Source organism: Meleagris gallopavo, chromosome 1 (assembly GCF_905368555.1).
Source record: "Meleagris gallopavo chromosome 1, MGAL_WU_HG_1.1, whole genome shotgun sequence".
Classification (NCBI taxonomy): Eukaryota; Metazoa; Chordata; class Aves; order Galliformes; family Phasianidae; genus Meleagris; species Meleagris gallopavo.
This window is the reverse complement of record NC_139404.1, coordinates 113,262,682-113,279,468: the sequence shown is the minus strand read 5'-3', so window position 1 is coordinate 113,279,468 and position 16,787 is coordinate 113,262,682. Positions and strand designations below refer to the sequence as shown.

Here is a 16,787-nt window from a genome sequence, read left to right as displayed (position 1 = left end):
CAAAGAAGAAATAACACAGCAGCTGAATGTAGGTTTTCAAGCAATTTTCTTCTCTATCCTCAGGATTTATTTCCACAGTTAGGAATATCAAGTGAGGCAGAGGCCAGCCCTAAATCCTTTAGACAATGAGTAATAGTAACATAGACCTACTAAACTCAGATGCATTTTACTCCTAGGAAAATAGAAAAAGAATACATTTGACATACTCACAGAAAACATATCAATTAATTGTTTTAACACAGCAATATCACCTTCTCTAATAGTGGGCCAAACTCCCCAGTCCACTGATTCAGAAGAAACACACCAGGCAACAAAGGCTTTGTGTATTCCACAGAAAGGCTCAGTGCCATCATACCAGCACTTCTGATGTGAACCTGAGTAGGAAAAACTTGATTCCACAACGACACGAGTTAAAATATATTGTCTGCTAAAGGCAATTCCTTTAATATTTTTTTTCTTATTCTGTGTCATTACAGTCAATTTTCTGCTCGGTTTAAGAACCCACACTCATATTCTTAAACTCCAGGCAGACTTCCCTTAGAGAGGCCTGGGAAGGTGGCTCTGGGGCTGATTTATTCCTTACACTTGTCCCAGTGATAAATGAATAATCTCATCTTCGTCCTTCAAAGTTATGAAGGCAAAGTTATGAGTACACTGGGCTTTCCCTTGCGATACAAGCCCTCCACACAAGGTGTTCTCTGCCAATGACACCTCTGCAGAGCAAGCTACTGCTACCTGCCAAGTATTCTGGGTCACAAAGGAGTTCAGAAAGATAAATAATAGAAAAAAACAGTGGGTAAGAAAGTTCAAATTTTGATAATAGCTAATATAAATGTTTTTTAAAAAAATGTAGAGCAAAGACAGGACTTCTCTGCTGGTCTAAACACAGACTAAAGTTCTCTATATTGATAAAAAAATCACTGCCAATGAAATTCCATCCACTGGTCTAAATGTGCAAAATACTTATCCTTACAGCACTGTATCTCTATGCTAACATTTTTGTAACAAATAGACAAAATAACTAACTAACTAAATAATCATGTTTTGAAATGATCCTTTTTCTGTTTGAATAATTAAAAATATGTCTGACTGTCCTAGCCTTGAATATTTTCTCAAAAAAATACTAGGAAAAAATAATTTAGTAACTATATGGATATTTCATTGATAATGGATATTTCATTGATAAAAGCTTTAGTTTAAGAATATTGACAGATGACACTCAGTATTCGATTTTATGAAAACCTAGGTAATATTTACATTACCTGCTATTGACATCAGTTTATAATACATTAAAGGAAAGGCTGAGATAGCTGGGACTGCTTAGGCCCTAGCTTAAGGGATCTTACCAGTGTACGTAAATATTTGAAAGAAGGATGTAAAGAAAGGCTTTTTCAGTGATTTCCAGTGACAGGGCAAAAAGTATAAACTGAAAGGAGGTTCTACCTGAATATTAGAAAACACAGCTTTACTGTGCAGGTGATTGAGAGCTTGCACAGGCTGCCCAGACAGACAGTGGATTCTCCCACCTTGAAGATCATCAATGGTCACCAGGACATGGACCTGCTCTGAGCATCCCTGCTTCAGTAAGGAACCTAACCAAGTGATCTCTGGAGGCCTCCAGACCTCCAAACCAAACCACTCTGTACAGCTACACATTCAGGTTCAAAAAGTCTCTGAGTCAAATAAGAAATAGAAGATAACGCTTTGAGAATGGAGCAGCTAAGACTGAAGATAATACATGGAAATAATTGAGGCACAGTGTTTGGAAACATCCAAAAGACTGCTCTATGTGTTGTGGCAAAAGCTTCAAGTCTGCACTACTCTACCCACTTTGACTCAAACAGAGGCCAATTAAAGAATGTAATATATATTTGTGAACTGAGCCATCATTATTGACTCCTGATCTTCCTGGATCTATAGCTCCATCCAAAACTTTCTTAAAGATAAGCAGACCAGTTTCTTTTTACTAAGAGATGTTTTCATGGCATTTCCAGTGAAACCTTCCTTAGGCAAAATTCAACATCATTGATGAGTCCATTAAAAATTGAGTAGTAAAAGGCAAGGATATGAACAAGTGTAAGAATTAAAGCAGATAACTGAAACTAAACACAGTCTAGCAGTAACTAAACTATGGCTCTACATTCAATTTAAGATGTGTCACTGATTACATTACCAAGGCTAATTTAACTACTAACGCATATTCTAAAAGTTATGTGAAAACTATATTCTAGAATTATATCGTTCCACCACTGGATACTCATTAAAATACTGAGATTTAAAAAAATATCATTCGCCCATAAATATAATCTATTCCTTCTACAAACTGTGTATCAAATGTAACTGTTTAATTCCTCTTTCCGATCAGTAGCTTAAAGGTTACCTGAAGAAATATCTGCATTACCACCAATATTTCCACTACAGTAAAAATAATCATTTCTTGATACTACCAGCATTTTCATTACAAATACAGAAGTTGACTAAAATGACATAAATTGGAAGTATGTTAAGAATAATCGTTTACTATAACAAAAGCAAAAATAACAATAAAATGTTTGTGCTTTTCCCCCAAACAATACTCTCTTATACCCTAACTGTGATATGAAGTACCAGGAAACTCACAGCTGAGACAAACAACTGTTTTCTGGCTTGCCTGTGCCCTAAATTCTCTATTCTCATAATTTATTTGAGTCTTTCCCTTAAGCTCATGTAACATGTTCTCCAACGCAAAGAGGAAAAACTTAATGAAACAGGAAATTCAGCGATTCAATTAAAATGAAGAAGTAATAAAATTATTAGCTCTTATTACATATATAACTAAAATCCTCTTTTGATACTTTTATACTTTTAGTTTCTTGTTTGGTGAATACTTCCTTGTGAAGATTTCACGTTTGACCAGAATGGTTCTTGAACCTGACTGTATATAACAGTTTGCACAGAACAAAGTCATACCGCATCTTAAATTATTCATATACATCGGTTGCTCAGAAAATAATGCCTTCTATTTTTTTCTAAAACTACAACCAGTACAAAGAGCACAATAACACTACCTGATAAAGAAAATTTTCAGCTACAATACACTATTCACACAGTCTCCTTCATGAGCTATGCCTTTTCACCAACAATAAACAAGAGCTTGCACGCTGTGTTCTTAACAAGGTTTATCAACAGAGGTGACCCACTGTTGCTGTTGCCACTGCTGAAGCGCGCCATCCACTGCCTCACTGTGCTCACGTTCACTGCTTGATCTCCACATATGTTCAGCAAGTGTTGATGAATGTCAGTGAGTGCCATTTTTTCTGCATCGGCGAATTCAGTGACACACCTTTGCTTCACTCACACTTCCATGTCAGATGCTGTTGTGTCAGACTGCCCCTCTGCTGCCATCTGTCCCACAGCAACAAAACGTTACAGGATATTGGCGGGAAGGTTCAACCTTTACTGCCATGCCACCAGTATCTGTCTCTGATGTCACGAGCCAACACAAGAGAACAGGAGGCAGCCCTTGTTTTTATTTGTTGAAACACTGAGTGGATTATCACATGGCATTTTTGAATAGAAGTTTTCACTTCCTTCAGAAACTAAATGCAGACTTTTGATCACATTCCTACATACATTCATTCATGGTGCCCTGCTAAAATAATACATTAATCTTGCATAAAGGATTCTATGTCTGACAACAACAACAACAAAAAAACCCAACCAGTTAAGGGCATTTAATGCATATTAATTTTCATGTTTTAGGATGACACATTCTTTCTTCTTAAGCAAACATGAAATATCTGCATAATCGTTTTCGTGAGACTTTCAAAAGGAAACCTCGGGAAGTCCTCATACAAAAAAGTCATTTCTGTGAGCAACAGAAACACTGAAAATGTTGTACTGCAGTAGCACTGTAGGTCCCACGGAAATTTATGTTACCAGAAATGTAGTATTAATCTCTTTATGTAAAATTAGTCGATGGAGCTGCTATTTGCCCTGCAATGACTACTTACATATTTGAGTTTTTAAGATTTAATTTATCCTGTGTTCTTTAAAATTTTGAAACAAAGGAAGTGTTGACTAAAATGCTGCAGCCTGGTTTTAGATCTTCTGAGGTAGACAGAGGAATCAACACAAGGAGTCTCTTTAGTGATATTAAGACACTGTCAATAGGCAATTTTATTTTTATTTTATTAATATTATTGCTTAATTCCACCATTACTTATATTCATATTTTAATTGTGAGATATATTTTTTTCTTTTGTATATTTATTTTTATCCCCTGTATGTTTTCAGTAATTCATTCTTTCGTTCCCAATTAAGTTTCTCAACATCTAGTAACACATTTTCTTTTCTAGGAAGTCTAAAGAGACTTTTTTTTTTTTTTTTTTTTTTAATGCAGCATTATTTGTACCCCTACATAAACTTGTTTTTCCTCCATAGGGTAGGAGTCTTCTTAGTAAGCAGTTTCCGCAGATTTTACAGAAGGTTTTGAAAATGAACACTTTTTACTACAGGAATCCATCAAGTTCTGTCAGATACTTGCATTATAAAAAAATATTATGACTAATCTGTCACATATGATGCATGCAACTCTCAGCATTTCTTTTGTTGGTATAAGTAAAAAATTCCTTCATACAGTATGGAGCTTTCAATTGGATGTCAATCTGTATGACAACAGTTTACATTTACAGTATACAACTATTATAATTTTGGAAGACCTACAAATTGACTTGACAGGTATAAATTGCTAACCTAGCCAAAAGAAATAAAAAAAAATTAAAAAAAAAAAAGAAAAAAAAAAAAAAAAAAAAGAGCATTAGATACAGATTGGTCTCTTAGGAATACCAAAGATCTGATGGAATTTTAGCACATGCAGTTAAGAAAATGATCAAAACAGGTATGAAGGTTTGAAACAGTTCGGATATTAGTTAATAAGAAACCGTTACAGTATTCATTCAAAAATTTCCTAATTTACACTTCTCCTTAGAGAGAAAAATCCTGCAGTTACCAAAAGCTAAAGAACACCACATCTTCACTATTGCTTTTTGACAAAGCAATTCCTTGAATCATTGCTAGCACCTTCTCTTCTTTTCTCTTCATCAGAAATTTTAAAATATCTTTCTTAGTATTACTTTGTGAAACACTTATAAATCTATTCTGTCAAAATACACACAATACTTCTCAGGTCAAACTAGACTATTGCTCTTCCAGCTATTTGGTTTGACCTTAGGAAAAAAAAAAAATGCCTTTGAGAACTTGTGTCCTCTGACTAATCTATTGTTGAAGTAAACATCAGTACTGCAAATGTCTACTTGCTAATCTCCATCACTACTTCTTGCTTCTCTATAATGACACAAATGTAGAAAGCAGTCTGATGTTTCCATCAACAAGTTTCATATAAACAAATCTAAAGAATTTTCAAGCTGGAGAAGCACAGAAGATCACCACTAGCCTCTTTTCCTCATTTTAACTTTCCAAAGTTTAAGGTACAAGACTCTCCTCTTTCATTGTCTCGCACCCCTTGAGAACAGCAGAAATGTTAAAAGCAATTAAGAGCTTTGCTTCTCATTCCCTGAAGCTTCTAGTCTGCTCACGACTTGTGATCATGCTTTTGTGTACTCCTTGGTTGGTTGGTTGGTCCTCTGTAGAGCACACCCAACTCTGTGGCAGTACTAGTCACAACAGAAATTGGATGACCAGGGTGGCAATAAACACTACATCTTTCAGAAGGAAAAGCCAGCTTGCTTTCCTCTTTTAAAAAGTATAAGTCAACAAATGACTGCATCTATCACTTTCTATTATTGTAGGAAATTAAAGAGATTCTTCACATAATGAAATTGTCAATAGACCTAATTACTACATAAATTAAACAGGAAAGAAATATTACTGCTATTTGCAAGTCCATGCTACCTTAATAGTCAACAATAATAGTATTCAGGTGAAAGAGGCAGAGTGAAAAAAACGTGCAACCCAAAGCTAGAATCTGAGTTAGACTCAGCCTAAAAAAGAGCACACACTAGCATTTAATTATCTATGCTTCATTGGAACTCTACCAAGAAACTCTTCTTTTTTGTGTTTAAAAAAAAAAAAAAAAAAAAAAAAGGAATCTTACAGTCACCATGATTCTGAGAAATGACCAGGTCTGCATTCAGCAGACTGTGGTGAACACTTTGTTCTAGAGAAAAGTAATTTTTTTTTTTCCTGAGCCATGCTAAATTAGCCATGTAAACAACAACAAAAACAAAAAAAAACCCATATCTGTAACTTAGTTCTTTGCTATCACTTGGTACAGGCAGTCAATAGTAAAATCATGAATTTGTCAAGATGGTATCATTTACATTTCATTGAGTTTAATCAAAACGATTCCTGTAATCCTGCTGCTATTGATCAAGAAATTAAAGGAAAGAAAATATGCCGCAAAACCCACTCCTCAGAAGAAAACACCAGACCTTATTTCAAAAACGAAGTAGCTGAATGTGGTCCTTTGAAAGACTGATGATAGCATTACTCTTACTTATGTCATAAATCTTGACAGCTGTGCTTTCAAGAACTTGCTGTAGAAAATAAAAAGCAGATCTGGATTCCATATTGTCTTTAGTAACAGTGAAGCAGCCAACTCCTGTTTCCACTTTCCTATTTACATTTCATCATAGGTGTATGCATAATAAAAACTCTGGGCAGTAACCCACAGTTTTATTTAATCAGCTGGATCCTGAAAATCAAAATAAAGGTCCATATTCCCTTTGTAAACTGCACTGTTACAGATGTTTATCACAGAAACCTTCAAAAGGTAACCTATAGTGAGACCCCTGAAATAGGATGTTAAATATAAAGTGGAAACCTTATTTCCTTTGATTTAAATCGGGCTTTTGTGGCTTAAGTAATATTTGGCATGTATTTTTCTACCTGTCAGATAATCCAGAAACAAATCCTCACATCAATATATGCTATAAAGATCAAGACTGAAATTCTGAGAATCACAGAGATTTGCGTTTATAAACTTGCCTATTATGTTTTTATTCACGCAGCTCTGAAGGCATAGTGTCAGCTTTTTATCCAGATTCTTTTCATTACTTCTCCCTGTTGGTGTTGCAGTACATGCTGTGAATGACCTCCAGAGATTCCTGAAGCTATATGCGGAGAGAAAATTGAATCTGAAAGCTTTATTAGACAAGTTTGTCTTCAGCTTGTGTCTGATGTCAGCTGTATTGAAAAATAGAACTGCTTGTGGAACTGGGTCCTGACCTTGAAAAATCTCCAATCAAATGGTAACAGATTCAGGTTTGTGCCATATTGCTATTTGTTAGATGTGGCATGTATGAGAAGTGAGAAAGCTTCCAAATGAAAAACAGACATAATAATCAGACAACTTCATTTTTGAACACAATGGGAAAGTGGATATATGGTGATGTACAAATAACAGGGCCAAATCAGGTTGGTAACTGTGAAAGCCTTTACTACACAAGCCTGTAAAGTAAAATGACAAACTCAAACAAAATAAAATAATTTATATAAAAGATTATTTATTCCTTCCTCCGAAGACACAGAACAACCAGAAGAAAAGGTGAAGAAAATGATCTATTCCTTCACTATTGCACTTTATACTAGAGTGAGCAATCTTTGATAGGCCAACTGATGTAAGACCCTATTCTTATTATTGCTCAGCACTAATTCAAAAACTCCAAGTATTCTCCGCAATGTTTCCTTACTGCATTGTTCCCTGTCCACTTTTGCTTTTTTCACTTGTTTCAGTAAAACTTTCACAGAGCTAAACAAAATTATAACCGATACTTAAAAACAGACATTTCCTTTAGATTCTGCATAAGCAAATATAGCAAACTATACAATTCTGAACATGGCCATCATTGGAAATAACATTTCTCTCTATTACAACTCTCATAGTAGTGATTTTGTTCATTAGTGTCCTAAACTTAATGTTAACTAAAATGGCCTACTGGCAGTAGCAATGCCTTTTAAATTCAGCATAGAACTTCCTTTCAAATCAGATGCAAGCTGTCGATTTCTAGCTGTTCAATACTGGAAAATGGTTCTGCACTATTAAGTATATATCATGACCCATGCACAAGTATTTTAAATGGTATTATTGCATTGTATATTTCATATAACATTTGCACTAATACTGAAAACACTGTAGGTATAGGTTCCTAGATTGCTCAGTCTTCCTCAAGGAATTATTGTGAGTATGCTTGGTCTCTATTATGCTATGTCAAGTGCTCTAAACAAAACAGACTTCCTGATTTGTACATTTGTTTTTAATTTACCCTCTAAATACACACATAGTTATGCATTCATGTAAACAATAAACCTAGAAGGATTTTAAGACTATCATTTGAAAATTCTGAGAAACACAGTTCTGAACTAGAGCATATGTGCTCACTCAAGCACTGCGTGCATTATACAAACAATGGCTGCTTCAGAGCACATCAGCTATGAATTACTGCAAAAAAAAAAAAAAAAAAGTTTCCATTGCCCAAAGGTGGTTGTTGTCACTTTCTTCCTTACATTTTTTGTCATTGTCTCTTGAAAACAGAAATGTGGCTTGCTTATTTTAGAGAGAGATGCTATATGATTTATATCTGAAGACCACAAAATGAATATATTTCAACAGTTATAGTGTCAAAGATCGTTCTATCCAAGTGAAAATATTTAACCAAATATAATATCAGAGATTCACTCAGGCAGGCTTCATAATGCTGTGCTCAGTCTGTACAACTCTCCATCCTAGTACTAATAGAAAAATAAAACACTCATCTAGGCAATGAATATGAAAATAAAATTACAGGCGTACAAAATACTGACACTAGCACTGCAAGAATGTCTGTTTAAGTCACTGGATTTTAGTTTTAAACCTTATGTTATTGCATCAAGATATGTATTTTTACATACATGCTTTTATTTGTTGCCAATTTTCCTTAAAAACATACAATCTCAGGAATCATATTTTTAGTTACTCCTTTAGTTACCCTAGTAGATATTTAAGCTATGTTACATCCCAAACAACACAAGGGAATTCACACAAAATAACCTGACAACTCTACATATTCAAGAAGAGTAACAGTGGTGATTTTTTTTTTTTTTTTTTTTTTTTTAATAAGAACTGTTTTATAAGCTCTTACAAGCCTAGGAAATGCATAAAGCCTTGTCCAGGTGGGGATTTGTTTGCTTCTCGTTTCTCCATGAAACTAATCATTCCCAAACCAAAGGAGATTTGCCTTAAGAAGCACTCTTTCAAATAAAGTATAAAAGCAAAAGTAAGGAATAAAGCTCTACTGTCAGTAGTTTCCACAGATTCACAAATACCATTCTTTCAACTCAAAACCCAAAATTCAAAGTGCAACAGACCCAGGAGGAGACTGCCTCCAAATCCTTTTACTACATCTCAGCTGAATATATACGCTAATAAGCAATGATGAGTTCTGCTTTGGCGAAGTTTGTGAAGTTACAGCAGCTCATAAACCACATACTCCAACATGCTTTTAATGGTCTCAACTTGTGGCAATGCTCCTCTACATTCTCCCTAATTCATTCTAAAACCTGAAAAGCCTTATTGCCCTACGCATGGAATCTGAACCTTTGGCTCCATGCCTGTAGTCTCCAGCTTCTAGCCTCAAAGCAAATTACACTGAAAAGCACCCAACAGATTTGGTTCTATGCATTCAAGAAGCAGTAACAGCTTTCCTCTTATTTGTTTTAAATATACTATAATTATCAACGTATATAAAGCATCTCTGCCATATGTATCTCTAATTCAACTACAACTTGTAAAATGAAAATGGTACTTTTTAAAGAGACCTACTAAAAATAATGCTCCAAATTAAGGACTGCTGACTTAAAGCTTTAAAAGAAAAATAACTTGAATTCTACTTAATTTTTGAAGTAAGTTTCCCATTGTAATTGATATTAACACTCTTAAATTTTTCTTCATTTCTTGGTCATATCTTTTTCCATGTCACTTGATTAGGCATTTTAACATAAGACAAAAACTTGCCTAAAAATTCAGAAAAAAACTGAAACTATACAGAGAGTACACTGAATAAATTAAACAAATGGCAAGAGTAACAACATGAAGTACCATTCTCAGTTATATTACTTGTACATGCAAAGTGTAAAATTAGCTGAATAAGTATTTTAAGCTGTCTTAATTCTGTTGTTTTTAAAGTTTCACTAACTTCAAGTAAAGCATGACTAAGAATAAATAGATATCCTTTTAAGAATTTTTATTTTCAAGTATAATTCCAAATAAAAGTGGATAAAATTTTCCCTTGAAATGAAGGTTAATAAGAGAAAATGAACTCAAGAACAAAGTCAGGGATGTCTTCTACACCTCAATGTATTCACAGAGTTTTACAAGCACTATGTAACTTTAACTTATTAAGTAAATGCAGAGGTAGCACTTCAGTACAAAAGAAATCTGATGGATGCTAAAGATCCTATTAAAATTTGTCCTATAAAAGCACATTCCAAGACTGCATTTCTCTACTTACGCTGTTTTCAAACTGCTGGCTAAGCAATGCATCAAGTTATTTAGATAGAGATGTTGACACAATTTCATGTTATAATGTCATGTACAGATAGTAAGTGTGATTTCCTTCCTGAATCATCTTGTCTTAGAAGTCAATCTTTGCTAATGTTTTAGACGTACCCCTCAGCTAAGTACGTTTTTCTAGCAGGAAAAGTAGTTCTTGTTCATTATGCTTGAGGGCACACTGGCCTTGTGGGATTTTTTAGTATTTCTCCTGCCAAGCAAACCATAATACAGAGACCTAGAAATAATTATACAAAGGGTCCCTTCCCTCTATTACAGCCACCAGATGGTATATTTAGTAAGACCCTCTGGCTGAGTTCTTGTAACCAGACTAGACAAAATGGCACCTGACAGGGCAGTAGAACTTAGCCAATTACATCTTCATTCCCCAGTCTCAGCAACACAGGCATAAACAAAAGTCTAGAAAGAATCAGAAAACAAAAAGTTATCAACAGGAGATACTTCCACTGCTTCACAGTGTCTTTCCAAAATTATTCTGTGCATTTTTTTATTTTTTTTTTTAATGAGATTGTTTGAATGTGGAGAGATTTCAGTTTTAGTTCACTGAGAATATCTTTTCCTGACATTATAGTTTAAGGAAGACAGTAATTTTATACAGTCATTATTCGAGAGGGGGAGGCCATTGGGGAGGCATCTTTCAAAAGAGGAGTATGAATATTCAGGAATATCCTATATATATTGAATCTATATATATTGATCTATATAATATTGAATATTCAATATTCAGTCAATATTCTAACAGTTTTATCTGAGTACAGGAGTTGAGTCTCCCCATCTGCAGTATTTCAGGCATTTCACATTGATCACTAATCATACCTTCAACAACAGAAAATGTTGGGTACTGCACTTGGAATGGAGCAGCACCAGACACAGGCACAGACTGTGAGACAAGAGGCTGGAAAGCAGCTCAGCAGAAAGGGACCTGGGGTGACAGCAGCTCAGCATGAGCCAACAATGTGCCCCAGCAAGCATTTTGGGGCGCAAACACAGAATACAGCACAGACAGACAGACTGCAGAGGTGATTCTCGTGCTATACTTAGCATTGGTGTAGCCACACCTTGAACACTGCATGCATTTTAGAGGAGAGCAAAAACGCTGATAAAAGAGCTGGAAGACATGACTTATGATGACATGAGGGGACTTGGGTAGTCCAGTGTAAAGAAAAGAAAGGTGAGAGGCAGCTTCTTTGCTCTCTTCAACTCCCAGGGAGGGGAAAACCTGACTTAAAAACCTTCAGGACATGGCCCGGAGCAACCTGCTCTAATTGACCCTGCTTTGAACAAGAAGAATACATGTTTCCACAGCTCCCTTCTGAACTGTACAATTTTATGATAACACATTTATAATGATGTTATTGGAATAAACTGACCCAAATAAAGAAAAATTATGAGTTAGCATTACAAGCACAGGTTCACATTGTAAGTGCTCTTGGCACTAGAAAGGAAATCAATCTTACTTCCTGCCAAATCCTTTAGAGAACACTAGTGCTTTCATTTTCTGCATGTATAATTCCATCTGCTGAGTCTCAGAGATGTTAGTGGTCAGGGCTTACATCTTGCATTAAGGTAAATTAGTGATTTAGTAATTTTTCAGCTTGAGATTCAGCTTCACATTAGTTAGTATAGGAATCTGATGAAAGACTATGCTGTGTTCTCTCTGTGGTACAGTTATTACCACTTTCTTTGCAACAGCAAGTTCACAGATCACAAACGCTCCCTCCCACTGGAAGTTGACATAACCTGCTGACATGCAAAACTGACACAGCAAGTTTAGTGACCCAGCACATCAAAAAATGATTACACATCTCCTTCAGTTCCCCCATGTCATTAAATGAATTTCTACAGCATGCCTTAGAACAAAGACCTGTAAAGTAAGGATATTGTTGTGCTACAAGTTAAAAAAAAAAAAAAAAAAGATTGGTGGTATTTACCCCTTTTTAGAAAATCAAAAGATAAACACTAGAACCATGGCAGTTCTAAATTGCAAAAAAATAAATTATAGTTCCTATATAGTAAGATTCAACACATCATTAAGCAGGACATCTTCTTTGCTTGAATTAACACAACTCTGACAAAAGCTGGATTTGTCCTTTGAAACTGAATATTCTGGATCCTGTCTAAATGGTGCAATTATTTAATTCCCAGGAAAAGATTTTTCTTCTTTGCTATAATAGTAAGTCACTAGCAGAAGATACAGAATTCCCCAGCATCAGTTTTTCTCATATGTTATCCATTACAACATGCTAAAAGCGAGAGAAACATCCTACAAACAATCAAATTCCAGAAGATTCTATCACTGTATTACAGCCTATGTTATAGGAAACCTAAGAGTAGCAGACACCTCTCCCAGATCTGAGCAGAATTGCCAAGCAGCTTTGCACCTTTCATGGGTGAAAAACACTCCTCATTCCAAGCAACTGAGATGACAGTTTACTATCAAGTAAAGAATCTTGACCTTAGAAACTCGGCCTTTAGCCCAGTACCTCAATTATGTATCTTTTCCACCCAAGCTTAATCAATACACTTCAAAGAAAAAGCGGTAGGAAAATGAATTTGTAGTCCTTGTAGTGAGACTGCAGGTGCAAAGAGATATAAGGAAAAAATAAAAAAACAAAACAAAACATTGTTCAAATAATTTTAATTAAATGGAAACCAAGTCTCTAGTTGCATGTTCATGAACAACTCAGGACACCCATTGGTGTCACCCACAGACTTAAAGTTTATCTCCATACAATCCTTTCTTTGAATATGAATACTTTGTCTGGAAACAGTCCCAGATCATTGGTCTATCATATATAAAAATTATTTTCAGAATTTCATTTTGTAGTAAATTTATATCTACTTGACCTATATTATTACCTTTTAGTTTAAACAATTTTTTTCTTTCATCATATTTACTTAATAAATGAATGTAGAAAATTATAATGTTTTCTCTACATAGAATAAAGAAACAAGACCTTGAAACGGGTAATAATTTCAAAACCACATTGCAATCATTTCATCAAATACATAAACAAATTTGTCTTCTGAGACACATTACACAAAAATGAAAAGAAAAAAAACAAGCTGAATTCCATACCAGCACATCTCCCATTTACAAGCTAACGCTAAAATTTGAACAGATGCAAAATGAATTTAGACTGTCTCAAGCCATTTTCCCTTTAACTGTGTAACTTAACTAATTTTAGATGTATACAATGAAACACTTACAGACACCTGGAGAGGAAAGGGCAGGCTCTCCGAATGTTGGCTTTTCTTTCAGTTGTAGAATTAAGAGGTTTATTGCCTTCCAGTCCGCATTCAAGTCTTCTAATTTTTTCTAGAGTAGAAGTTAAAAATACATTAAATTTATAATGCATTAATAAATGTAACTTCCTCCCCCATCCCCCTTTCTTTTTTTTTTTTTTCCCCCATTTGATGGACCACCTGAATTTACAACAGCCCACATAGAAACAGTGATTAATTTTCACAAATAGGAAAGAGAGGAAAGCATTTTGAGAGCATCTTGTCTCCCAGAAATTTGCCTGCTGGAGTTCAGGGACAAGCTACAGGCTATGCCACCGGATTCTGGCCATAGAGTTCCCTAACCAACCTCAGCCCCACTGAGGCTCCATACCCAGTCCCACTCAGGGCTCTGTTTGGTTCCTCTCACCAGGCCTCCTCCTTACCCTCCCAGCCTGCATTGTTCCCTAATGGACTTAGAGGACACAGGATGATTTCCAAACAAAAGCTTTCTGTTTTGTTCTGTTTTTAATCATCATAAACCTGAGATGTTCATTTTATTATATTAAAATAGGAAGGGGAATTTTGTATTAAAAATCACGTCAATAAAATCTCTGCAATTCAAAACATGTTCTTCTATCTATTGAAAAAAAAGAAAAAAAAAAACACCTTAGGAGACCTCAAGGAATCGTAAACAGTCCTGAGCAATGGCTAAGCTGCTACTTTTAAACAAAACCCATGTGAAAGTCTGGAATGTGAATTATATCAGTCTTAAGATAACCATGAGAGGCATTTAGACTCAAAAACGATGTTTCTACCCCATACTTATTCCACACTCTAGGGACTGCAAAGTAGGATGAAGCATGCTAATTACATGCTGGCATTTCTAAACTCTTAAAATGAAGACTGCTTTTTCTTTTCAAGCTGCTTCCTGATCATTTGTTACACGAAGCAAAAAAAAAAAAAAAAAAAAAAAAAAAAACAACCAAAAAACATAGCCAGCCCTTGACTATCCTGGTGAGGCCACATTTAGACCACTGTGTGTCTCATTCTGGGCTCCCCATTTCAAAAAAGACAGGGACCCCTAGATAGAGCCCAGTGGAGGGCCACAAAGATGATAAAAGGGTTTGGAGCATCACACATACAAGGAAAGTCTGAGTAACCCGGGTCTGCTCAGCCTGAGGAAAAGATGACTGAGAGAGGATCTGACTAACGTATATAAATACCTAAACTTAAGTGGGAGGCAAATGGATGAGGCCAGGCTCTCAAGGTGGTGTGTAGCAATAGCATAAGGAGTAATGGCCTAAAACTTGAACATGGGAAGTTCTGTACTAACACACAGAGGAACTTCTTTACAGTAAGAGTGATAGAGCACTGGAACAGGTTGCCCAGAGAGGTTGTGGAATCTCCTCCTATGGAGATACTCAAGACCCATCTGGACGCCTGCCTGGGTGACCTCCTGAGGTCCCTTCCAACTCCTTCAACACTGTGATAACAGTCCAGTATTCCAATGCCATTCAGCGGTGCTTTTAGCACTCCTACGCCCTAGTCATGATCAGACAGTCTAAAGTACTACCTAGCCCTAATAGAAACAGGATGTCTATTAAGAATGATGATTAAGTACCTTGAATCTAACAAGATGGGGTCAGTAGGAGAGGAGTCAAGAAGAAGAAACATTAAATCGAAGTGTGTACACAGGCATACATTTTGATGCCTTGGGCACTGTTTATTGAATTTGACTTAAGTTTCGCCAAAGGTACTCTTAAATCTGCAAAGTTCTTTTATATCTCTTATCAATAGAAACAAAAACATTGGTTGGTTTAAGTCCTGGAGATTTTTTTTGTGCAAATGCTTTCCGATAGGACAGAAGAGAATGGATATAACTGTACCACAAAATCATTTTACTTCTAAGAGTAGCTTAAAAACTGCATTAAATTTAAAATAAAGAGTCAGGAATATCAGAAGTTATCTTCAACAACAGAATATGATGACTACGCAGAAAAAGCAATTAGGGTATGCACAATAAATATAACATTCAACAATTCATACATACTTTATTTATTTGTGGATTACTGGCACACAAAACCATATTTCCCACATTTCTTAACATTTTTTTCCTACTGCTCATACCCAAGAACCTCATTCCAGATCTAAAATGTAGATGGCTGCACCAGTATCTACTCAGTAGCAGCAGCAGGTGTAGAGAGCCCTTAAAAGCTCAAGAGATTTCACTGTCTAAGTCCAGCTTCGTTTTACTGTATATTCACACTAACTCAGGAAAAAGATATGAATATTATAAATATAATACTGGTTCTCACTGTGAGTAGCTGTTTCATTCATATGGATGTGAGCCAGGGATTTGTTTTCATTGATGGCAAAACAGAAGCAACATCTACACCACTATTAAGAGAGTAGCTGATTCCAAACTCTCCTGTCAAATTTACAGTTTGATCCAACCTTGCATCTGCCATAAATTAGCATGCACGCATTAAAACGTTCACTTTGTCAAGCACAATAATTTTGCTGTAATTGTAGCTCTAGAGTTTTAGTGACAAGTATTAAAATTAAAATATGTTGCACTGAGGAACAGTTTCTATTGATTTATTGATTTCCTTTAAATGTCAGTCCCAGTGCTATTAAAGTGAAGGCAATATTCATACCTGAACTAATCTCACTGACAGCACTAAAACTACATAGGAGTATTCAGACAGAAAAGTGATGTAGCGTTTTAAATGGAAGACTGAGGTGAATGAAACAGAGTTGTAAAGGTACTCCTTATATCCTCTTTCTCAACATCACTACTTATCTCCTAATCAGAAAGATGGGAAAGGAAAAATAGAGTGTCATGGAAAGAAACTGCAGCTTTTCCCTTGCCACAGATATCCCTTCCTGATTAAACCATTCAGAGTGCTGTTATTCAGGAGACTTGGATTATGTTCACTGTATTGGCACTGGCAACCAGGAGTAACCTCAATAACCTCTCCCTTCCCATCCATGTAAAGATTACTTTACAGAA

The 16,787-nt window shown here is 35.5% G+C and overlaps 1 protein-coding gene across 15 annotated transcripts in view; it reads right to left on the bottom strand.

Annotated features, from left to right (window-relative positions):
- DMD (dystrophin) overlaps positions 1 to 16,787 on the bottom strand; it is a 1,154,126-nt gene that overhangs the window by 333,124 nt on the left and 804,215 nt on the right. For all 15 annotated transcript variants that reach the window (XM_085210257.1, XM_085210277.1, XM_085210286.1 and 12 more), the window contains one exon: positions 13,760 to 13,868. In XM_085210257.1, the coding sequence (XP_085066383.1) occupies positions 13,760 to 13,868 (109 nt within the window). The remainder of the gene's footprint in view (positions 1 to 13,759; positions 13,869 to 16,787) is intronic.